This window comes from Pogoniulus pusillus, chromosome 11, assembly GCF_015220805.1.
Source record: "Pogoniulus pusillus isolate bPogPus1 chromosome 11, bPogPus1.pri, whole genome shotgun sequence".
NCBI classification, from domain to species: Eukaryota; Metazoa; Chordata; class Aves; order Piciformes; family Lybiidae; genus Pogoniulus; species Pogoniulus pusillus.
Genome location: NC_087274.1, coordinates 3,701,022 through 3,723,716, shown reverse-complemented (window position 1 = coordinate 3,723,716; position 22,695 = coordinate 3,701,022). Strand labels below are relative to the sequence as shown.

The window sequence follows — 22,695 nt, the reverse complement described above, 5'->3', positions numbered from 1 at the left end:
CTTCTTCTGTCGCTGCTTGCCTGGCAGCAGAGCCCAACCCCACCTGGCTACAGCCTCCCTTCAGGGAGCTGCAGACAGCAATGAGGTCTGCCCTGAGCCTCCTCTTCTGCAGGCTGCACCCCCCCAGCTCCCTCAGCCTCTCCTCACAGGGTCTGTGTTCCAATAGTCACCCTGGAGCGGTGTTGGATTGGGCAGGTTTCTCCTGTTACACCTCAGAGCAGTCCAACTCTCTGCAAATGGCAACTTTAACACAGATATTTTTATTTCACTGTGATCTGCCATTCAGAAGTCTCAGCCAGTGGGTTCTGAGCAAACACTCTGATATTTGATCCATTCCAGTTCCAGTTACACGTAAAGCTGGAGAGCCAGCTGAAAATTCCAAATGGAATCCGAAGATTTCTAAAGTCAACACTCGTTCTGGCAAGAGCATTTGAAAGCAGAAAGCTGAAATGCTCAGGCACTCTCTCCTCTTGCTGATAGCCCTGCAGCCAGCAGCACCAGGATCGGTACAAGACCGACAGCATCCTAGATGAGAAGCAGAGCTCTGCAGAAAAGGTTTGCACAGATCCTGGCAGTTGTGCTGGCAGGTTGCAGCAGTCACCACAACCTGCTCCTACTCCAGCTTAGAATCATAGAATCATTGAATCAAGCAGGTTGGAAGAGACCTCCAAGCTCAGCCAGGCCAGCCTAGCACCCAGCCCTAGCCAAGCAACCAGACCATGGCACTAAGTGCCCCAGCCAGGCTTAGTTTCAACACCTCCAGGCACAGTGACTCCACCACCAACCTGGGCAGCCCATTCCAATGCCAATCACTCTCTCTGACAACAACTTCCTCCTAACATCCAGCCTAGACCTCCCCTGCCACAACTTCAGGCTGTGTCCCCTTGTTCTGTTGCTGCTTGCCTGGCAGCAGAGCCCAACCCCACCTGGCTACAGCCTCCCTGCAGGCAGCTGCAGAGAGCAATGAGCTCTGCCCTGAGCCTCCTCTTCTGCAGGCTGCACACCCCCAGCTCCCTCAGCCTCTCCTCACAGGGCTCTGCTCCAGGCTCCTCCCCAGCCTTGCTGCCCTTCTCCAAACACCTTCCAGCACCTCAACATCTCTCTTGAATTGAGGAGCCCAGAACTGGACACAGCACTCCAGGTGTGGCCTGAGCAGTGCTGAGCACAGGGGCACAAGAACCTCCCTTGTCCTGCTGCCCACACTGCTCCTGAGCCAGCCCAGGATGCCATTGGCTCTGCTGCCCACCTGGGCACACTGCTGCCTCCTCTTCAACTCCTCTCTCCCAGCACCCCCAGGTCCCTCTCTGCCTGGCTGCTCTCAGCCACTCTGTCCCCAGCCTGTAGTGCTGCTTGGGGTTGTCGTGGCCAAAGTGCAGAACCCTGCACTTGGCCTTGTTCAGTCTCATCCCATTGGCCTCTGCCCACCCATCCAGCCTGTCTGGGTCCCTCTGCAGCTTGCCCCCCAGCTGAGCCACACCACAAGAGAGATATCTAAGGAAAATACACAGTGATAAGTAGGCCAAGTCCACATCCCCAAACCTTTATTTAGCAAACCCTGCAACTTGTGGTGCTGTGCCAGGCTTTGCTACAGAGTAAGAAACATGTGTGGAGTCCAGAAGGTTTGCTTTGAAGATGTCATTTTCTCCAGCTATCTTTCTGTTGGGTGAATATACAGTTCACACTGATTGTGTCTCCACCTACAAGCTGGAGAAGCCCTGCAGTCAAGGCTGTTCCAGGAGCAGGGAAGGAGGCTGCGTTCCAGGAACTCACTGGAACTGGAACAAAGAGCAGCCCTTGGAAAGCCTACACAGCTCTACTCACAGCCTGTTCTACAGATGCCCTGTTTGGAGGACATTAGACACTTGGTTTTATCTTTATCTTTCTCTTTTCTCTTCTCCCTCCAGTGAAGTCCCAGACTTTTTTGAGCACAGGCTCTTCCTCCCGGGCAGTTTGCCTTGTAACTTTTGGGTATCCCCCAGCTCTGTGTCTCTCCAAGCACCACTTTGCACCTCCACATAAAAGTCTTTGTGCTCTTTGGAGAGTAAAAAGCCTTTGAAATACAACAGTAAACTGGAGCCACCACAGCAGCCCTTCAAAAGCTCATTTCCCTTCTTCTGATATCACAGTCACAACCATTTGCTGCCCTCTCTTATTAGCTGGGGGAGGGAGTTATGTCACTATTACTCCACACTTACTAGCAGGAGTATTTTCTCTGCATCTTTCTAATTGCCAAGGATCCCACTCTGTGTTACTGCTCCTGTCAGTGATTTTTATGGCTTGTTTGAAATCCCTTTTGGCCATTTTTCCAGAGCAAAATGAGTACAGTCCACATTAAAAGAAAGTGGTACCTTCAGTACACAGGACTCTGTATTTTGCTAGGCATTTAAGGAACCTTTAAGTCCATCACTTAGAGCCTGGCAGATACCAAGGGGCAGCTCTTCTCTGGCTAGAAAAGACTAGAAAGGCCTTGAAGCAGCAAGACTCTGTGTTAGTGCTGCTGTCAGGGAATTTTATGGCCTGTTTTAAATCCTTTTTTGCCATTTTTCCAGAGTGAAATGAGTACAGTCCACATTAAAAGAAACTGGTAGCTTCAGTACACAGGACTCTGTATTTTGCTAGGCATTTATGGACCCTTTAAGTGCATCACTTAGAACCTGGCAGATGCCAGGTGGCAGCTCTTCTCTGGCTAGAAAAGACTAGAAAGGCCTTGATGCAGCAAAGTGCCTTCTGGAAGGAAAGCAAAACAGCAAAGACAAGAATGAGAATGGAGGGAAAAGTAAAAGCAGAAACTTTGAAACCTGCTGGATCAAACTGGAGTGCAGTTCAGAGGACCAGGCAAGCACTGGGGTTCTGGTCTTTTATATAACTTGTAAGTAGGAGTTTGCTGTTGGCCACAGTGAGTTCTATAATGTGTTGAGACATGAAAAGTCAAGAGAAATGCCAGAGTGCAAAGCTTGCTGAAGGAAAAGGGGGGAGGAAAAAAAGAAGAGAAAAAAAAGATGACTCAATTCTTTGTCTCACAAAGCATGTCAAAGATATTCTAAAGTACTTACAGATGCTCAACCACTTGGATTGCCTGATGGGCCAAACATCTGAAACCTGTAACTCTGAAGTGAAGGTGCTGTGCTTCAGAGAACAGAACCATTGCTGTGGCAACAGAACAAGAGAGATGATGTTGAAAGGGAGAGAGGACTTCTAAAGAGCAGGATTTTGGCTGTGACCAATAACTACCTAACCTCAACAGGAAAGTCAGCCTCTTTGGGCTAACAGTTATGTGTCAATACAGCCTTTTAGAGTCATAGAATCAGGCAGGGTTGGAAGGAAACACAAGGAGCAGCCAGTTCCAAGCCCCCTGCCATGCCCAGGGACACCCTACCCTAAAGCAGGCTGCACACAGCCTCAGCCAGCCTGGCCTTAAACACCTCCAGGCATGGAGCCTCAACCACCTCCCTGGGTAACCCATTCCAGGGTTTTAAAGAGAGCCATGGGATGAAATGGAGACAGAGCATGAGCAGCAGTTGAAAAGCTTGGGGCTAAAACCTCTTTTCTCCAGCAGACAGAATTTAGGTGAAACTAGTGTTCATATAACCAAAGCCTGTGGAAAATCAGGTGCCCCATGGAACCTGGACCCCATGGAAAAGAGAAAGCAAAGCCATGAAAGCCCTGCAGAGTTCATTTACCTCTCCTTTTGGAAGATATGACTTCCTCTGCTGATCACACAGCACGTGGGGAATTCTGAGCAAGATAATGCCATTTGTCTGAATGGCTGCTTTACTTCCCAGTGTTGAGGTGGAAAGGTTGGTGCCTTGTAATTCCCTGCTAACATAAGACACTGCAGAGTTATTAGTGTTATTACAGGCTAAAGTTCAGTGACAGATAAAGAGATGCAGCAAAAAAGACTCCAGGTATTTAACATGGAGATGGTGCCTTAAAAGCCTTTATTTCAGCATGCCAATTGCTTCATCGTGGCAGTGTCTACCCACAAAAGCAATCAGATGGATTTGAGATCCCTCAGGAGAACTCTGTGGCAGACACATCTCTGAAATCTTCAGTGGCTGCTCGAATGGCCTCCAAGGCCATTTCTAAAGACAGTGTCTTGTACTGTCCAGAGAAGGACCAGGACAGTGACCTGAGAACTGGAGGACCTCTGTGTGAGGAAGGGCTGAGAGCTGGGTTTGTGCAGCCTGCAGAAGAGGAGGCTTAAGGGAGACCTTAAAGGGCATGGACCAGGGCAGAAAGGATTGGTGCGAGGAGGATGAAGGGAGAAGGGACAAGGGAGAAGAAAAGGGGTGATGGGGACAAGTTACTGCTAGATGTTTAAAGCCAGGCTGGATGAGACTCAGGCCAGCCTGATCTAGGGTAGGGTGTCCCTGCCTATGGCAGCGGGGTTAGAACTAGATGATTCTTGTGGTCCCTTCCAACCCTGATTCTATGACATTCCCATTGAACTCCAGAGGAAAATGCTTCCCCATTAAAGACTGGATGAGGCACTCAACATGGTCTAGTTGATTGGATAGAGCTGAGTGACAGGTTGGACTGGATGACCTTGGAGGTCTCTTCCAACCTGGTTGATTCTATGATTCTATGAATTTGGCATGCCTGTGGCCATCAAACCACCTCAAATAGCAATGCAGCTTCTGACCAGACATCTTCTAAGACAGGAGGCAGTGCCAGCTTCCACAGTGAAATGCTGACCTCCTCTTACAGGCCCTGTGAGCTAGGAAAAGTCACTTTCAGCCATGTCAAAACTAAAAACACGAGAAAATACCTTTTTAAAGCTTATAAACAATGTGGGTCTCACTGACAGCTGCTCAGTAGTGGTCTAGGTTAACATAGCAAACCCTACTGCATCAGGACACACTGGAGAAGACAGCAACTCAAGACTCACCTAGCAAAAAGACCTTGAAATGACACAACCTTTCACTTGGAGCTCATTTTTAGCTTAGACTCAGCTTTCAGTGTCTTGGGTTTTTGTTTGTGCCAATTAATGTCATCAGTGCTCTCAGTTAGCCATGGTCACAGCCCTCCACACAACCAGACTGTCTGCTCTAAGTACAAAGGAAAAGCTGACCATGGCAAGTGTTCCCCCCTCATTTGCCATGGCTTAGAAACTTCTCAGCAGCCTTAACAAGAAGGTGGAGAACTGACCTGGCCTTAACAACTGGACCTGGCCTGTCTATGACTACCTGAAGGGAGGCTGTAGCCAGGTGGGGTTGGGCTCTGCTGCCAGGCAAGCAGCAACAGAAGAAGGGGACACAGTCTGGAGTTGTGCCAGGGCAGGTCTAGGCTGGATGTTAGGAGGAAGTTGTTGTCAGAGAGAGTGATTGGCATTGGAATGGGCTGCCCAGGGAGGTGGTGGAGTCGCTGTGCCTGGAAGTGTTGAAGCAAAGCCTGGATGAGGCACTTAGTGCCATGGTCTGGTTGATTGGCTAGGGCTGGGTGCTAGGTTGGGCTGGATGAGCTTGGAAGTGTCTTCCAACCTGCTTGATTCTATTCTATTCTATTCTATTCTATTCTATTCTATTCTATTCTATTCTATTCTATTCTATTCTATTCTATTCTGCATCAGGAACAGTGTGGCCAGTAGGACAAGGGAGGTTATTCTGCCCCTGTACTCAGCACTGGTCAGACCACACCTTGAGTACTGTGTCCAGTTCTGGGCCCCTCAATTCAAGAGAGATGTTGAGGTGCTGGAACATGTCTGGAGAAGGGCAACAAAGCTGGTGAGGGGCCTGAAGCACAAACCCTATGAGGAGAGGTTGAGGGAGCTGGGCCTGTTTAGCCTGGAGAAGAGGAGGCTCAGGGGTGATCTTATTACTGTCTACAACTACCTGAAGGGACATTGTAGCCAGGTGGGGGGTGGCCTCTTCTCCTAGGCAACCAGCAACAGAACAAGGGGACACAGTCTCAAGTTGTGCCAGGGTAGGTATAGGCTGGATGTTAGGAAGAAGTTCTTCACAGAGAGAGTGATTTCCCATTGGAATGGGCTGCCCAGGGAGGTGGTGGAGGCACCGTCCCTAGGGGTCTTCAAGAAAAGCCTGGATGAGGCACTTAGTGCCATGGTCTGGTTGATTGGATAGGGCTGGATGATAGGTTGGACTGGATGATCTTGGAAGTCTCTTCCAACCTGGTTGATTCTATGTTCTATGTTCTATTCAGCATAGGTTATTGCAGAGTCTGAGGATGGGATCCCAGGGAGCTATTTTGAGAACAGCAGAGAGAATCCTCCTGCAGGACTGGGGTCACTCACTGAACGTTCCCATGGCTCTGCCATGCTTTTGCTTTCAACACAGAATAGTATTTGTAATTACAGGTGGGAATTGCTAATTAACCAAGGCTGCTAATGAAATAGGACTCCATGCAGAATGAGCTTGCTCAACACACAGCTCCTCTGATGCACTGCAGCTCAGAAGTGCTGCTCAACACCACCAGTATATTTTGACAACTGCCTTCTGGAAACAGAGCTATCAGGTGCCCTTCAAGAAATGTTCTGAATGCTTTAAAACATCCCAAGCTTTAAAGTCATTTGTTTTACTTTTAACAGGAACCAAACAGGAAAGGGAAGGAGGAGATTATAGCCTGAGGGAGCTGGGGTTGTTCAGCCTAGAGAAGACTCTAGGGGGATCTTAGAGCTGCCTTGCAGTAGCTGAAGTGATCCTACAGGAAGGCTGGAGAGGGACTTTTCATAAGGGTGTCTAGAGACAGGACAAGAGGGAATGGTTTGAAGCTGAGAGAGAGCAGGGTTAGAGTGGAGATGAGGAAGTTCTCCAGTACAAGGGTGCTGAGACTCTGGAATAGGTTGCCTAAGGTAGCTGTGGATGCCTCCTCCTCAGGGGTGTTCAGAGCCAGGCTGGAGGAAGTTCTTCACAGAGAGAGTGATTGGCATTGGAATGGGCTGCCCAGGGAGGTGGTGGAGTCACCATCCCTGGAGGTGTTCAAGAAAAACCTGGCTGAGGCACTTAGTGCCATGGTCTGTCTGCTTGGCTAGGGCTGGGTGATAGGTTGGACTGGATGATCTTGGAGGTTTTTTCCAACCTGGTTGATTCTATGATTCTGTGGATAAGGACTTGAGCAGCCAAACTAGTTCAGAGGCAGCCCTGCTCATGGCAAGGAGATTGGAGTGGACTATCTCTAAGGTCTCTTCCAACATAAGCCATTGTCTCGTTCTATGATTATGCTGAAGTACAACTACAGCAGAGTTGAGTTCTGGAGCTCCCAACACAAGAAGGATGTGTAACTGTTAGAACCAGTCCAGAGGAAGCCCCCAAGATGCTGAGAGGGCTGCAGCAGCTCTGCTCTGAGGACAGGCTGAGAGAGTTGGGGCTCTGCAGCCTGGAGAAGAGAAGGCTTCCAGGAGACCCTGGAGTAGCCTTCCAGTATCTGAAGGGGGCTACAGGAAGACTGGGGAGGGACTATTGACAAGGTCTTGTAATGACAGGATGAGGAGGAATGGGTTTAGATAAGCAGAGGGGAGATTGAAAGTGGATGTTAGGAAGAAGTTCTTTGCAGTGAGGGTGGTGAGACACTGGCACAGGTTGAGAGTGGTGAGACACTGGCACAGGTTGCCCAGGGAAGTTGTGGAGCACAGAAGCACCCAATGTGATCAAAGATCACATTGGGTGCTTCTGTGCTCCACAACCTCCCTGAAGGTGTTCAAGGCCAGGCTGGACGAGGCCATGAGTGACCTGTACTAGTGGGAGGTGTCCTTGCCTATGGCAGGGGGTTGGAACTGGCTGATCCTTGAGGTCCCTTCCAACCTAAACCATTCTATGACTCTAGCATTGTGTTGGAGCTGCACTGAGAACCTTCAGCCTGCTGATAAATCCCTCACTCCAACCTCTGCACAGAAGTAACTCTCTTTTTGCTCCAAGACAGGACAGCACCTAACAAACACACAATGATGCTGAGAATGCACAACTCCCACATAAACCCAGGCAATTTAAAAGCAGATTTTTTTTTTCTCTCCTTTGTTCTGCTCTGGCTATAAAATACACTTTTGATTAGTCTTTTTGCCCCCCCTCTCTGTCTCTCTCAACATTTTTAAACACAACAAAACAACAACTGCTTCAAAACTGTTCAGACAAAAGGGAACATTATTATATGGCATTCTTTCCTAGAAATCTTTTCAGGCTTATTTATTAACAGAACTAATCTGACCATAAGTTGGCTGACACACAAAGTGTTGAAATATGTCATCTTCAAACCATGTCTTGCTAATGAAATTTTGGTGTTAATTCAGGGGATGGAAGAGAAGCCTTAGAATCTGGAGTAGGAGCCAAACAACAAATGTGGCTCCTCTGGCAATGAAAAAAAACCATCATTTTCTCTCTTTTCTGTTGTGGGTTTGTCACTGCCTGCTCTCCATCATCCCTTTCTTGCCAGGATTTACTTTTTGATGTGGAGTCCTCACTTGGCCATCGAGTTCTACATTAAAGTCCTCTGAAGATGTTTTGCAGTTCCAAGCCCAGGAACCATTTGGCACTTTCAATTCTAGTATCTAAGAAGGGTTTCATGAACAAAAGGAAAAGCCAAACTCTGAGGTTTCTTACAGAACCTCAAGGCATCTCCACAACAGGTTGCCCAGGGAGGTTGTGTATGTTAGGAAAGGGTTCTCTGCAGTGAGGGTGGTGAGACACTGGCACAGGTTGCCCAGGGAGGTTGTGGATGTTAGAAAAGGGTTCTCTGCAGTGAGGGTGGTGAGACACTGGCACAGGTTGCCCAGGGAGGTTGTGGATGTTAGGAAAGGGTTCTCTGCAGTGAGGGTGGTGAGACACTGGCACAGGTTGCCCAGGGAGGTTGTGTATGTTAGGAAAGGGTTCTCTGCAGAGAGGGTGGTGAGACACTGGCACAGGTTGCCCAGGGAGGTTGTGGAGCACAGAAGCACAGAATGTGAGATCACATTCTGTGCTTCTGTGCTCCACAACCTCCCTGAAGGTGTTCAGGGCCAGGCTGGATGAGACCATGAGCAACCTGTTGTAGTGGGAGGTGTCCCTGCCTATGGCAGGGGGTTGGAACTGGATGAGCTTTAAGGTCACTGCCAACCTAAACCATTCTGTGATTCTATGATTCTAACTCAACCAGCCCAGCCAGTGCCCACTGCCAAAAGCAGCAGAAGGATAAATGCCCTGACTATTTGACTCCAGGTTGTTGTGGTCAGATCAGTGAATCATAGAATTAGCCAGGTTGGAAGAGACCACCAAGCTCACCCAGGCCAATCTAGCACACAGCCCTAGACAATCAACCAGACCATGGCACTAAGTGCCTCAGCCAGGCTTGGCTTCAACACCTCCAGGGACAGAGACTCCACCACCTCCCTGGGCAGCCCATTCCAATGCCAATCACTCTCTCTGACATAAACTTCCTCCTAACATCCAGCCTAGACCTCCCCTGGCACAGCTTGAGACTGTGTCCCCTTGTTCTGTTGCTGCTTGCCTGGCAGCAGAGCCCAACCCCACCTGGATACAGCCTCCCTTCAGGTAGCTGCAGACAGCAATGAGGTCTACCCTGAGCCTCCTCTTCTGCAGGCTGCACACCCCCAGCTCCCTCAGCCTCTCCTCACAGGCCTCTGCTCCAGGCCCCTCCCCAGCCTTGCTGCCCTTCTCCAAACACCTTCCAGCACCTCAACATCTCTCTTGAATCGAGGAGCCCAGACCTGGACACAGCACTCAAGGTGTGGCATGAGATTGCTGTCAGGATGAAGAAAGCTGTTTCATCTTAGCCCTACTAAGTTCACACTGCACTTCAACAACCAACATAACTCCTGCATAGACTTCCACAAGAGCTTAGCACCCAAACCCTCACTGGAAGGTGCTTTCTGGAATCCCAGTCTAGAGCATCACAAATGGGTTAACAGACATGGCAACTTAAGCAGCTTTTCCAAGCATCTGCAGGGCATTAATGTAATTGTGCTCTCAGCTAATCCTGTGGTCTAAAGCACTGGCTCCTGATCTTTGAAGTGTAAGCACATCACAGGAGAGGCATGGCACAGAGAGCAGGTGAGCTTGGCTGGATTTACCCCATACCAGGCCAACTGCAGTGGCCTTATAGTCTGCTCCAAAAAAGGCAAGTCCTGGGATGATCAAAGCACAGATACCTGCGTGGCACTGAAGGGTGAGCTGAGCTCTGGGGATTGCTCTCTGTGCCAACGCTGCCACGGTCCCGACAGGCTCACGCTCAGCAGCGGTGAGGAGGCAGTGACAGGAATCATTCAGGTCTTGAAGGCCTTGTCAGAGCTCTGCTCCTTAGGTCTTTGCTGTTAGACATTGCAACAGGACAGCATCCACACTGGCTCCCTTAGCAGCCACAAGAAAGGGATGTGATGAGTCAAAGCTGTATCCTGGTTTTATGACTGTGACGGCAAAGAGTTCAACTTGCCCTTAGGTCAGACAACTCAGAGGGCAACGTGGACTGGCAAGAAGATGAAGACAAACATCTGTCTCAAACTGATCCAAACTGAGGTCACCTTAAGCCTAAAAGCATTGCTCAGATTGGGCTCTCAGGCTGTCAAAGGCAAAAGGTTCTTCTTAGTTTCTTTCAATCACAGAATCAGGCAGGGTTGGAAGGGACCACAAGGAGCAGCCAGTTCCAACCCCCCTGCCATGCCCAGGGACACCCTACCCTAGAGCAGGCTGCACACAGCCTCACCCAGCCTGGCCTCAAACACCTCCAGCCATGGGGCCTCAACCACCTCCCTGGGCAACCCATTCCAGCCTCTCACCACTCTCCTGCTCAACAACTTCCTCCTCACCTCCAGCCTGACTCTCCTCACCTCCAGCTTTGCTCCATTCCCCTCAGTCCTGTCACTCCCTGACAGCCTCAAAAGTCCCTCCACAGATTTTTTGTAGGCCACTTCAGATCCTGGCAGGCCACAAGAAAGTCACCTCAGAGCCTCCTCTTCTCCTCACTCAACAGCCCCAACTCTTTCAGTCTGTGCTCACAGCAGAGCTGCTGCAGCCCTCTGAGCATCCTCCTGGCCCTGCTCTGGACACACTCCAGCATCTCCACAGTCCTCTTGTCTCAGGGGCTCCAGAACTGGATGCAGTACTCCAGGTGGGGTCTCAGCAGAGCACAGCAGAGGGGGAGAATCCCCTCCCTGGCCCTGCTGGCCACACTTCTGCTGCTGCAGCCCAGGCTCTGTTTGGCTTTCTGGGCTGCAAGTGCACACTGCTGGCTCCTGTTGAGCTCCTCCTCCAGCAGCACCCCCAAGTCCCTCTCCTCAGGGCTGCTCTCCAGCCACTCACTGCCCAGCCTGGAGCTGTGCTTGGCATTGACTCGACCCAGCTGCAGGACCTTGCACTTGGTCTTGTTGAACCTCATGAGCTTGGCTTGTGCCCACCTCTGCAGCCTGTGCAGCTCCCTCTGGATGGATCCCTGCCCTCCAGCCTGGCTGCTGCAGCACACAGCTTGGTGTGGTCAGCAAACTTGCTGTGGCTGCACTCAGTACCTCTGCCCATGGCACCCACCAATTTCTTTTCACTGATGTTTAAGATACTCTTAAAAAAAACACCAAGATGGAGGTTGACACAACTGAAACAAGAACAACTTAGAAATCCTCAACTAGCAAAGAGAGTCAAGAATGTGAATTAACATCCAAATCATGCATTATGGCATTCACATCTGGAGATCACTTTGCTGGCTAAACCCAAAACTTCTCTGAGAGCCAATTGGTTCCTGCAGAAATGGATTTCTGCCTCTGAAAGGAAATAATAAGGGGAAGGCTTTACAGGAAGTCACCCAGTGCCATGGAAAGGAAATTGCAATCTGCTCCTCAATGTGAGTTTAAACCAATGTTATATTTAGCAAATGCTTGGTTTTTAGCAATATAGCTTGTACCATATTAAGCCTTCTCAAAGGCTTATGCTACATTAAGGACTGCTTTGTTTTCAGACTGTTTCTTTAACCACCCCTCCAGGTCTTCAGGTGCCCTAGGTTAGATGATGTTGCCCATCTCTGAGACATTCAGGATTCCATTTTCACCATAATCAATTTTTTTTTGCCTCAGGCTAATAAAAAGCAAAGTATTTCTGCATATGCTTGTCTAGAAGTCTGTGTAGCTCTTACAAAGACTGATTGAATATTAAACCCATCTCTCTTTCTTTCCAGAAGCACACACAGCAGTTTACCTTCACAGAAGATGCTGTTTGGGTGCCTGGTTTGCAGTACATTCCCATTAAATCAGTGTTTTCAAAGGAAGGTTCTTTTAAAAGGACAATATTAATGGTACTAAACAAAGCTCAAGAACTCCAAGCACAACACCCCCTGCAATTTCTTCCCCAAGCTGACCCAATCTTACAAAACAGACTCAGAGCACCAGTGTGAAAAGCTCTCTGGGACACTGCTCAGAAACCCTCTCTGAGCTCTTCATGTAGCTCATTGGGCTGTGAAGTTACAACACCAAAATGAAGTTTATAACAGCTGAACACAGACTTACCTGGAGGAGGATTTCATGCAGCCTATAACCATCAGTGTTCAACACCTGCTGTTGCCAACAGCTGAATTATCTCCCCTTGGTTTAGTCGAAGTCAGTCCCCAAACCCAATAGCAGCATTTGCACCAGGGGATTGAAAAAGGTTGTTAAATGCCCTAAACCACATTTTTCACATATCTAAGTCAAGAAAGTATCAGCCATGAGTTGGAATTACAGCATATTTCTGACTACATGACTGTAGAGTATTCCACTCAGTATTTAGATGGCCCCTGGCAAAATGGAGAGCTACAAACAGGACATTTTCCTATGTGACAAAAATTCACCTCTACCCCAAAATAATCTTGGAATGATCTGGGTTGGAAGGGATCTCCAAAAGTCATCTAGTCCAACCCCCTGCTCCACTGCCTCCCTGGGCAACCAGCTGCAAAGTTCCAGCATCCTCACGCTCAAGAACTTGTTGCTAACATCCAATTTAATCTACTCTTCTCTCATTTCAAACCATTGCTCCTCATCCTATCACCTGCAGGCCTAGAAAACTAACTAGGAAAGGGCAGATTTAGATTGGACAGGAGGACAGAAGTTCTTTACTGTGAGGGTGGTGAACCATTGGAACAAGTTGCCCAGGAAGGTGGTGGAGGCCCTATCCTTGGAGACATTTGAGGTCAGACTTGATGGGGCTCTGAGCAACCTGATCCAGTTGGACATGTCCCTGATTACTGCAGGAGGGTGACACTTAGAGATCCCTTCCAACCCAGAGCATTCTCTCAACAGCCTTTAATGTGAAAGGTGAGATCTCCTTGTGAAGCCCAAGCCTGTGCCATGGTATTGGCCCTCAGCTCTTCTGTTTTTCATCTTTGTTCAAGTCCTGAAGCACTGCACCAAAGTGCTGAAAACATGCTCTAATATCTGAGTCAACATTAAAACAAAGAGGACAGGGAAGTGTCATCTGTCTGACTGAAGTGGATGGATTAGACTCACCAAACCCAAACGTTTTAAGCAGGCAGAGGAAGGAGCCTGAGTCATCAGCTAGATCAAAGTCAAGGTCCAGTGAATGGGATCAGTGAGCGCTGTGCGAACAGGGATGATACCTGCATTCACTGCAGCACTTTTAATTACACTCAGCCAGGCAGTAGCAGGAGGAAAATCCCCAGATTACCTTGAGTGCTCTGTCATTATCTGTAATCAGCTGCTGCTTCATCTCTTCAAACTTTTGTACCACTTCTTGGAGCTGCCGCTCTGCCGCAAGCTGCTGCCGGCTGTTCTCCTCTGTCAGAGAGGAAATGGTTGTCTTAAGTTCTGCTATGATCTAAAAAGAAAACAAGAGGCTAAATCTCTCTGGGGTAAAAGGCATGTCTTTTGCATGTTTTTATACTGGGTACAAGCATGGCATTGGCAAACTCTGCAGGTCAAGCTAAACATTTGCAATTACCATATTCCACACCAGCCAGCAAGACATTCCACACAGAGAAAAAGGGACATGGTAGGGCCGTGAGTGACAAAAACTGCTGAACACAAAATATTTGGAAGACTTTTCCACTAGGGCATTCCATAATATTTACTCATGAGAACAAAGCCCATCTGTGACCTCCACCACGGAGCATGTTTCCAGTCTCCCGCTGCACTCGGCCCAGCGCTGTGGATGCTCGGGGTGATGGTGGTGGTTGCTTTCTGAAAGCAGATTTGGGGCTTTCACAATCCCACATTTCCATCCTGAACTGAAAGGTAAACTGGAGAGTGAGATTTCTGAGCTGCTGAAAGGAGCACACTCTTCTTAGCAATAAAATGGGGAACTGATCCAGAGCCCAGGATCCTTAAACTAGACCTTTTCCATGCTTAACTTCTGATTTGCTGAAAGGTTACTTGGTTCACCTTTATTATGGCTCTGGAAAGTCAGAACTAAGGCTGATCCTTTGGGTTTATTGACAGACTCCAATGCTGACACAGTAGGCTGAAGATGAGGCAGCAGTGTGCCCAGGTGGCCAAGAGAGCCAATGGCATCCTGGGCTGGCTCAGGAGCAGTGTGGGCAGCAGGACAAAGGAGGTTCTTCTGCCCCTGTGCTCAGCACTGCTCAGGGCACACCTAGAGTGCTGTGTCCAGTTCTGGGCTCCTCAATTCAAGAGAGATGTTGAGGAGCTGGAAGGTGTCCAGAGAAGGGCAGCGAGGCTGGGGAGGGGCCTGGAGCAGAGCCCTGTGAGGAGAGGCTGAGGGAGCTGGGGGTGTGCAGCCTGCAGAAGAGGAGGCTCAGGGCAGACCTCATTGCTGTCTGCAACTCCCTGAAGGGAGGCTGTAGCCAGGTGGGGTTGGTCTCTTCTGCCAGGCAAGCAGCAACAGAACAAGGGGACAGAGTCTCACTGTGCCAGGGCAAGTCTAGGCTGGATGTTAGGAGGAAGTTTATGTCAGAGAGAGTGATTAGCATTGGAATGGGCTGCCCAGGGAGGTGGTGGAGTCAGTGTCCCTGGAGGTGTTGAAGCCAAGCCTGGCTGGGGCACTTAGTGCCATGGTCTGGTTGCTTGGCCAGGGCTGGGTGCTAGGTTGGACTGCATGATATTGGAGGTCTCTCCCAACCTGCCTGATTCTATGATTCTATGATTCCATGACATGTTAAGTCATCAGGGAGCAAAGCACTTAAACACAGAGGAGAGTCACTGCCTTTAATATGCATGTTGAAGCTTAAGGTGAAGCTGCTGTAGCAGCATAAGAGTCAATTTCTAAGGGTAGTTCAGAGCAGGACAAAGAGTGCTCAGCCTTGGGTCCTTGCCTGGCCTCCTGATCCTAAAGAAACACTCAGCACAGTCATCTAAGAAAATGGGGTTTAAAGAACTACTAAAAGTGGCCAGTGATAGCATAAAAAACAACAGGGACAAGCTGGAACTCAGGAGGCTCCACAGTCCTTATGGTGAGGGTGGTGCAGCACTGGAGCAGGCTGCACAGAGAGTTGTGGAGTCTCCTTCTCTGGAGACATACCAAACCCACCTGGATGCATTCCTGTGTGACCTGCTCTGGGTGATCCTGATCTGGCAGGGAGGTTGGACTGAGTGGTGAGAGGCTGGAATGGGTTGCCCAGGGAGGTGGTTCAGGGCCCATGGCTGGAGATGTTTCAGGCCAGGCTGGCTGAGGCTGTGGGCAGCCTGCTCTAGGGTAGGGTGTCCCTGGGCATGGCAGGGGGGTCAGAAGTAGATGATCCTTGTGGTCCTTTCCAACCCTGTCTGATTCTGTGATCTCCAGAGGTCCCTTCTAACCCCTAACATTCTGTGACTCTGTGAAAGAACTAACACAGTAAGCAATACTCTACAACTGAAGGTACCAGAATCACTGGGAAAAGGAAAAAGGATGGACTAAAACTCTGCTATCCATCTATTCCTCTGGTTTACTACCTGAAATACTCAGAGAGTAACATAGATTATGAGTAAAACTTACATGGATATTACTGTGTTTGTTTTCTTAACACAAATACACATACAAAACAGATAATGAATAAACTGATCAAGAGAATCATAGAATCAAGCAGGTTGGAAGAGAGCTCCAAGCTCAGCCAGCACAATCTAGCACCCAGCCCTGGCCAAGCAACCAGACCATGGCACTAAGTGCCTCAGCCAGGCTTTGCTTCAACACCTCCAGGGATGGTGACTCCACCACCCCCCTGGGCAGCCCATTCCAATGCCAATCACTCTCTCTGCCAACAACTTCCTAACAACATCCAGCCTAGACCTCCCCTGGCACAACTTGAGACTGTGTCCCCTTGTTCTGTTGCTGCTTGCCTGGCAGCAGAGCCCAACCCCACCTGGCTACAACCTCCTTTCAGGGAGCTGCACACAGCAATGAGCTCTGCCCTGAGCCTCCTCTGCTGCAGGCTGCACACCCCCAGCTCCCTCAGCCTCTCCTCACAGGCCTCTGCTCCAGGCCCCTCCCAGCCTTGCTGCCCTTCTCTCAACACCTTCCAGTGGAGGGCCTTTGACCTGAATGAGAGCAAAGAGCCAAGGTTTAGAGGTAACTCTTTGAGAGTGCAGGAGTACCACTGGTTTGCCACTTACATGACAAAACTTGCCCAAATTTGGCTTTGCTTAGGTGTGGGAAAGAAAATGTCATGGATCATATAAATCTCAAGTTGTGCTGGGGAGGTCTAGGCTGGATGTTCGGAGGAAGTTGTTGGCAGAGAGAGTGATTGGCATTGGAATGGGCTGCCCAGGGAGGTGGTGGAGTTGCTATCCCTGGAGGTGTTCAAGACAAGCCTGGCTGGGGCACTTAGTGCCATGGTCTGGTTGCTTGGCCAGGGCTGGGTGCTAGGTTGGCCTGGCTGAGCTTGGAGTTCTTTTCCAACCTGCTTGATTCTATGATCCTACATAAATGATTCAGATAACAACTGTGAACCCTGAAAGTCAATTTGTCTCTGCTCCATATTGTCACTTAACAAAAAAAAAGAAAACAAAATAACAAAGCCTTTAACAGAACAGAAAAGTCAAATTTCAAGTTTTTACTGGGTTAAGACCCTGGGCTAGCACAGAGGTTCTAAGGGAAACTTCAACATGAACTGCTGGAGAAAGATCTGCTTTGTGCAGTACTTTTCTGAGAAAAGAAAGGGAAAAAAAATCTGTTTACTTTGTATAAACTTCAGAAGAAATTTCTTGAAATATCTCCTCTGTGTGGGTGTTAAAAGTGAATGTTCCAAGAGGCCACAGAGAGTAAGATTAGACAGATGTTGTCAGCAGCGTGACCACAAGAAAAGTTGCAATTGACCTATTATTAATACTGAGCTCCAAGAGGAAAAAAAACCTTCCTGTGTGTTCAAGTAAGTTCAGGGACTTGATTCAAACCCACACAAGTCAAGAAATTCAGACATCAGGGTGAAACTCTTTGATTGTGCCAAACAGCCCTGCCATATGATGTTATGTGTTGTGTCTGCAGAGCAATGCCAGCTCTGCTCCATGCCTGGGTCTATCTCTCCCCAGTAAAGAGCACAGCCTGGGAGCTGCAGCTCTGCCTGCCTTTAAAAAAAGACATCTGTCAACAGTTTTTTTTCCTCCCCCTCACCATTATGAGAACTATTCTAAGGGGCAATAAATTTCAGCCTGCCAGAATGTATGATGACATTGGGGTGAAGCAGTTATTAGCTTGCACTGCACTGCCTAGGTGTTCCCACTCCAACAATTACAACAATTTCCCTCAGCCCTTGTTTAAAACTCCAGAAGTGCTGAAATGAGTTCATCTGCCTGTCACAAACAGAGCAAACTGCACTGCTGTTCTGACAGTGAGCAACACCTGGCACAGAGAGGCTGACTGTGATTGCACTCACCAGGGTTGACAACGGCATGAAAATGGCAATGGCAAAAGGTAAACCAGTCAGGAACGAAAGGGATCTCATCCCCAAGGTCTGCCATGCATCTGATGTTACTGGGGGAGCTTTAGCATTTTTCTCTTGTTCAAGTTGAGGTGGCAAGATAAAGAAAATGGAGATTTTGTTGTTGTTGTTCATAGAATCATAGAATCAGGCAGGTTGGAAGAGATCTCCAAACTCAGCCAGTCCAACCTAGCACTCAGCCCTATCCAAGCATCCAGACCATGGCACTAAGTGCCTCATCCAGGCTTTGCTTGAACACTGTCTACAACTACCTGAAAGGAGGCTGTAGCTAGGTAGGGTTGGTCTCTAAGTGCCCCAGCCAGGCTTGGCTTCAACACCTCCAGGCACGGTGACTCCACCACCTCCCTGGGCAGCCCATTCCAGTGCCAATCATTCTCTCTGACAACAACTTCCTCCTAACATCCAGCCTAGACCTGCCCTGGCACAACTTGAGGCTGTGTCCCCTTGTTCTGTTGCTGCTTGCCTGGCAGAAGAGCCCAACCCCACCTGGCTACAGCCTCCCTTCAGGTAGTTGCAGACAGCAATGAGCTCTGCCTTGAGCCTCCTCTGCTGCAGGCTGCACACCCCCAGCTCCCTCAGCCTCTCCTCACAGGGCTGTGCTCCAGGCCTCTCCCCAGCCTTGCTGCCCTTCTCTGGACACCTTCCAGTGGAGGGGCTTTGCCCTGAATGAGGGCAAAGAGCCAAATTTCAGAGGTAACTCTTTGGGAGTGCAGGAGTACCACTGGGTTTGCTATTTACATGGCAAAATTTGCTCAAATTTGGCTTTGCTTAGGTGTGGGACAGAAAAAATGATGGATCATATAAATCTCAAGTTGTAACAGGGCAGGTCTAGGCTGCACACCCCCAGCTCCCTCAGCCTCTCCTCATAGGGTTAGTGTTCCAGGCCCCTCCCCAGTCTTGCTGCCCTTCTCCAAACACCTTCCAGCACCTCAACATCTCTCTTGAATTGAGAAGCCCAGAACTGGACACAGCACTCAAGATGTGCCCTGAGCAGTGCTGAGCACAGGGGCAGAAGAACCTCCCTTGTCCTGCTGCCCACACTGCTCCTGATGAAGGCCAGGACAAAGACCTCTGGAGGTCTCTTCCAACCCCCACCACTCTCTGATTCTCTGGATCATCAGGAGCTACACTTGAGAGCAGAAGCAGTGAGCCTGTTTGTCAGGCTGCCGCACCAAAGGGCTTCACGTGAGCATCCTCCCTTCTCGCCGCCTACCTGCGAGGATTTCACCAGCTTCTGGCTGTACTCCTTCTCCGTCTGCTTCAGCCGGCTGCTTGCCTGCAACACACACACCAGAGGCACCCTGATTAGCTCAGCTGAAGAGCGTGTCCAGACACTCTGCCACCGACCCCTCCGCTTGGCACCTCGTCCGCATGCCTATCGCTGAGCGGCTGGGCCCCGCGCCAACCCCAACGCCCTTCTCTGGCAGCCAAGAAACCGCCAGGGCTCGGCTTTGATCTGGGGCCAACTATTCAGCACTTAAAAGAGGGGAGAAATTGGACCTCTGCTGCCAATTATTAGAAAAACAGAAAGGCTTCTGCAGATTAAATAAAACAAAAAGAGAGAGAGGGAGGGAGAGAGAGGAAGGAGGCAAAGCTCACAGACCACTCTGCCAGGGTGACTCTGGTTATGAACAGGGGATGATGTGACAGGGAGGGCACAACTTCTGTAAGGGTCTTTTTCCCATCAAAATGATTCTGTGATTGTCATAGAATGGTTTAGGTTGGAAGAGATCTCAAGGATCAGCCAGTGTCAATCTCCTGCCATAGGCAGGGACACCTCCCACTAGAACAGGTTGCTCAAGGTCTCATCCAACCTGGTCCTGAACACCTCCAGGGAGGTTGTGGAGCACAGAAGCACCCAATGTGATCAAAGATCACATTGGGTGCTTCTGTGCTCCACAACCTCCCTGGGCAACCTGTGCCAGTGTCTCACCACCCTCATTGTAAAGAACCCTTTCCTAACATCCACAACCTCCCTGGGCAACCTGTGCCAGTGTCTCACCACCCTCACTGCAAACAACTTCTTCCTAACATCCGCTGTCAATCTCCCCTCTGCCACTTTAAACCCACTCCTCTTCATCCTGTCATTACAAGACCTTGTCAACAGTCCCTTCCCAGCCTTCCTGTAGCCCCTTTCACATCCTGGAAGGCCACTATAAAGTTTCCCTGAAGCCTTCTCTTCTCCAGGCTGCAGAGCCCCAACTCTTGTAGCCTGTCCTTAGAGCAGAGCAGAAATGCTGCAGCCCTTTGAGCCCTCTGAGCATCTTCATGGCTCTGGACTTGCTCTGGTTTATATCTCAGCTTGGTGTCTGCAACTGTCTTTTGTCCCACTGCACCTCCCTTCCTACTGAAAGGTGCTGGTTATACTGAAAATCCACCCAGCCTGCAGCTGAACCAACCAGGAGCTCTTGGATGTACAGCTCCTTCCTTCTCCAAGTATTTTTTTCCCCTCCCAATTTAAGGAAGATAACAAACTGAAAACAAGGTTGCTTTGACAGACTGGAATCCAATAAGTAAATATTCCCTTAATTCTGAGGAAGAATAGAATATAATCTGCAAATATTCCTTTCATTCTGGGGGAAAAAAGAGGACTTTTTTTCCCCTTGAATAATTTCATTTCAGAAATAATTTGACAATGATAATAATAACAATTCCAATTTAAATGCAGGACACAAGCCTGATTTGTCCTTTCCTTGCCAAGTGCCATGGCATTCTGTTGACAGAGCAGCCCCAAACCCACTGTCCTCAGATGAACTGCTAAGCACCTTCCTGCTCTTGGCTCCAAAATTTGAGGACAGGTGTCTCAGAAAAATGTTTTCTTAGGGGGACAGAATATTAGGAAGCTGAGTTCTAAAGCAAAATTTAAGCTGATTAAGTTCTCCAAATCTATCTGACCTCGTGTTGAAATCTTTGATCTGTCATCCTTAGTTTTACAGCACAGCATCCAGCATGCAAACATGTTCCTGCAGCCACCCCATGTGCCAGCACGTGTTTTAGTGGGGGGGGGATGCACACCATGGGAGCCACCCAAAGCTTCTGAGCCCTGTTTTGATCCAGCTGCACATCTGAAACTCCAGTTCTGCAAACACCAGGGATTTCAGGCAGGCAAAAAGTCTTATTGATTTTACTGGACTATAAATACAGGAGCTTAAAGTTGCAGAGGGTGTTTGCAAATCAGCGCCGAAGTATGATGGGCTCAAATCATCCTGTGCAATCTAGGCAGCTGTGCATGGTGCAGCTTAGGGTAAGTCTGTTACAGCCACTTCAAAAATCATCTCAAAGTTTACATGCTACTGCAGCTGAAGACCTTGAATCCCTTCAAATTCCAAGATTATAAAACATAGGGAGGTCTACCTGGCCAAAGTGGTCCTGGCTCTGCATGGGGGTTGGGCTAGATCACAGCATCTAAGGGGTTGGAAGTGACCTTCAGAGATCATCAAGTCCAACCCCTCTGCCACAGCAGGACCATAATGATCATAGAATCATAGAATCAAGCAGGTTGGAAGAGACCTCCAAGATCATCAGGGCCAACCTAGCACCCAGCCCTAGCCCAACCAACCAGACCATGGCACTAAGTGCCTCAGCCAGGCTTGGCTTCAACACCTCCAGGGACGGTGACTCCACCACCTCCCTGGGCAGCCCATTCCAATGCCAATCACTCTCTCAGACAACAACTCCCTCCTAACATCCCATCCAGCCTAGACTTCCCCTGGCTCAGCTTGAGGCTGTGTCCCCTTCTTCTGTTGTTGCTTGCCTGGCAGAAGAGCCCAACCCCACCTGGCTACAGCCTCCCTTCAGGTAGCTGCAGGCAGCAATGAGGTCTGCCCTGAGCCTCCTCTTCTGCAGGCTGCACACTCCCAGCTCTCTCAGCCTCTCCTCACAGGGCTCTGCTCCAGGCCCCTCCCCAGCCTTGCTGCCCTTCTCTGGACACCTTCCAGCACCTCAACATCTCTCTTGAATTGAGGAGCCCAGAACTGGACACAGCACTCAAGGTGTGGCCTGAGCAGTGCTGAGCACAGGGGCAGAAGAACCTTGGTCCTTTCCAACCCCTAGCATTCTATGATTCTATATTCCATCCATTGGTTGGTACAAAAGAAATCAACTAAAAAAGTGAACCAAAACCCATTATCAAACCTGTGTATGGCTTTTGAGAAGATGTTTTGGATTGTGGGGGGGTTATAGAGATAATGGAGGGAGGTGGTGGAGGCGCCATCCCTGGAGGTCTTCAAGAAGAGACTGGATGAGGCACTTGGTGCCATGGTCTGGTTGACTGGATAGGGCTGGGTGCTAGGTTGGACTGGCTGAGCTTGGAGCTCTCTTCCAACCTGGTTGATTCTATGATTCTATGATAATGGCACTGCAGAGTGGTTTAAAACAGCAGACTGTTTCGCTTGAGTTTTGGAGCAGCAGACAAATGAAATTCCATTTCTCCTACATTTATCATTTAAAGTGTGCAGTGAACACTATAAAGGCATCTTGTGGGGCTAAATAAATAAGAAGAGAGCAGGAACACAGAAGCAGTTATGCCAGGCAGCTCTGTGCATGCTATATTCTCTTTGTACTCAGGCTGACCCATGTTAACACTCTTTCCACTGTACTGCTGCCTAGTTTCAGATTACATTTTACCACCCCTGCATATCATAAACTGGCAGTTTCAGTCACTTTATTTTTAGGGAAAGAAAGTAAAAAATAAATTACAGTAATAGTATAAATTACTGCTGCTCCCAGAAAGGCAGATCCCAGTCTGCAGGGCTGTGCAAAGAAGATCACATTACAGCTGCTCTCACTCAGCTTGCCTGGGGTAAAAGCCTTCATCTTTCACAGAAGCAGCTTTATAACCTGCTGAACCCAGAGATGAAATCCCAATAAGTAACAATAAAAAAAACCTTTCTAACTTCCACAAACAAATTA

The 22,695-nt window shown here is 49.1% G+C and overlaps 1 protein-coding gene across 5 annotated transcripts in view; it reads right to left on the bottom strand.

Annotated features, from left to right (window-relative positions):
* The window catches only part of CEP112 (centrosomal protein 112), a 257,461-nt gene that overhangs the window by 58,288 nt on the left and 176,478 nt on the right, over positions 1–22,695 (bottom strand). For 4 of the 5 annotated variants that reach the window (XM_064150624.1, XM_064150626.1, XM_064150625.1 and 1 more), the window contains 2 exons: positions 18,998–19,060; positions 13,584–13,733 (listed from right to left, as the gene is read on the bottom strand). In XM_064150624.1, coding sequence (XP_064006694.1) covers positions 13,584–13,733; positions 18,998–19,060 — 213 coding nt within the window. The remainder of the gene's footprint in view (positions 1–13,583; positions 13,734–18,997; positions 19,061–22,695) is intronic. The other variant, XM_064150629.1, reaches the window with a different exon arrangement.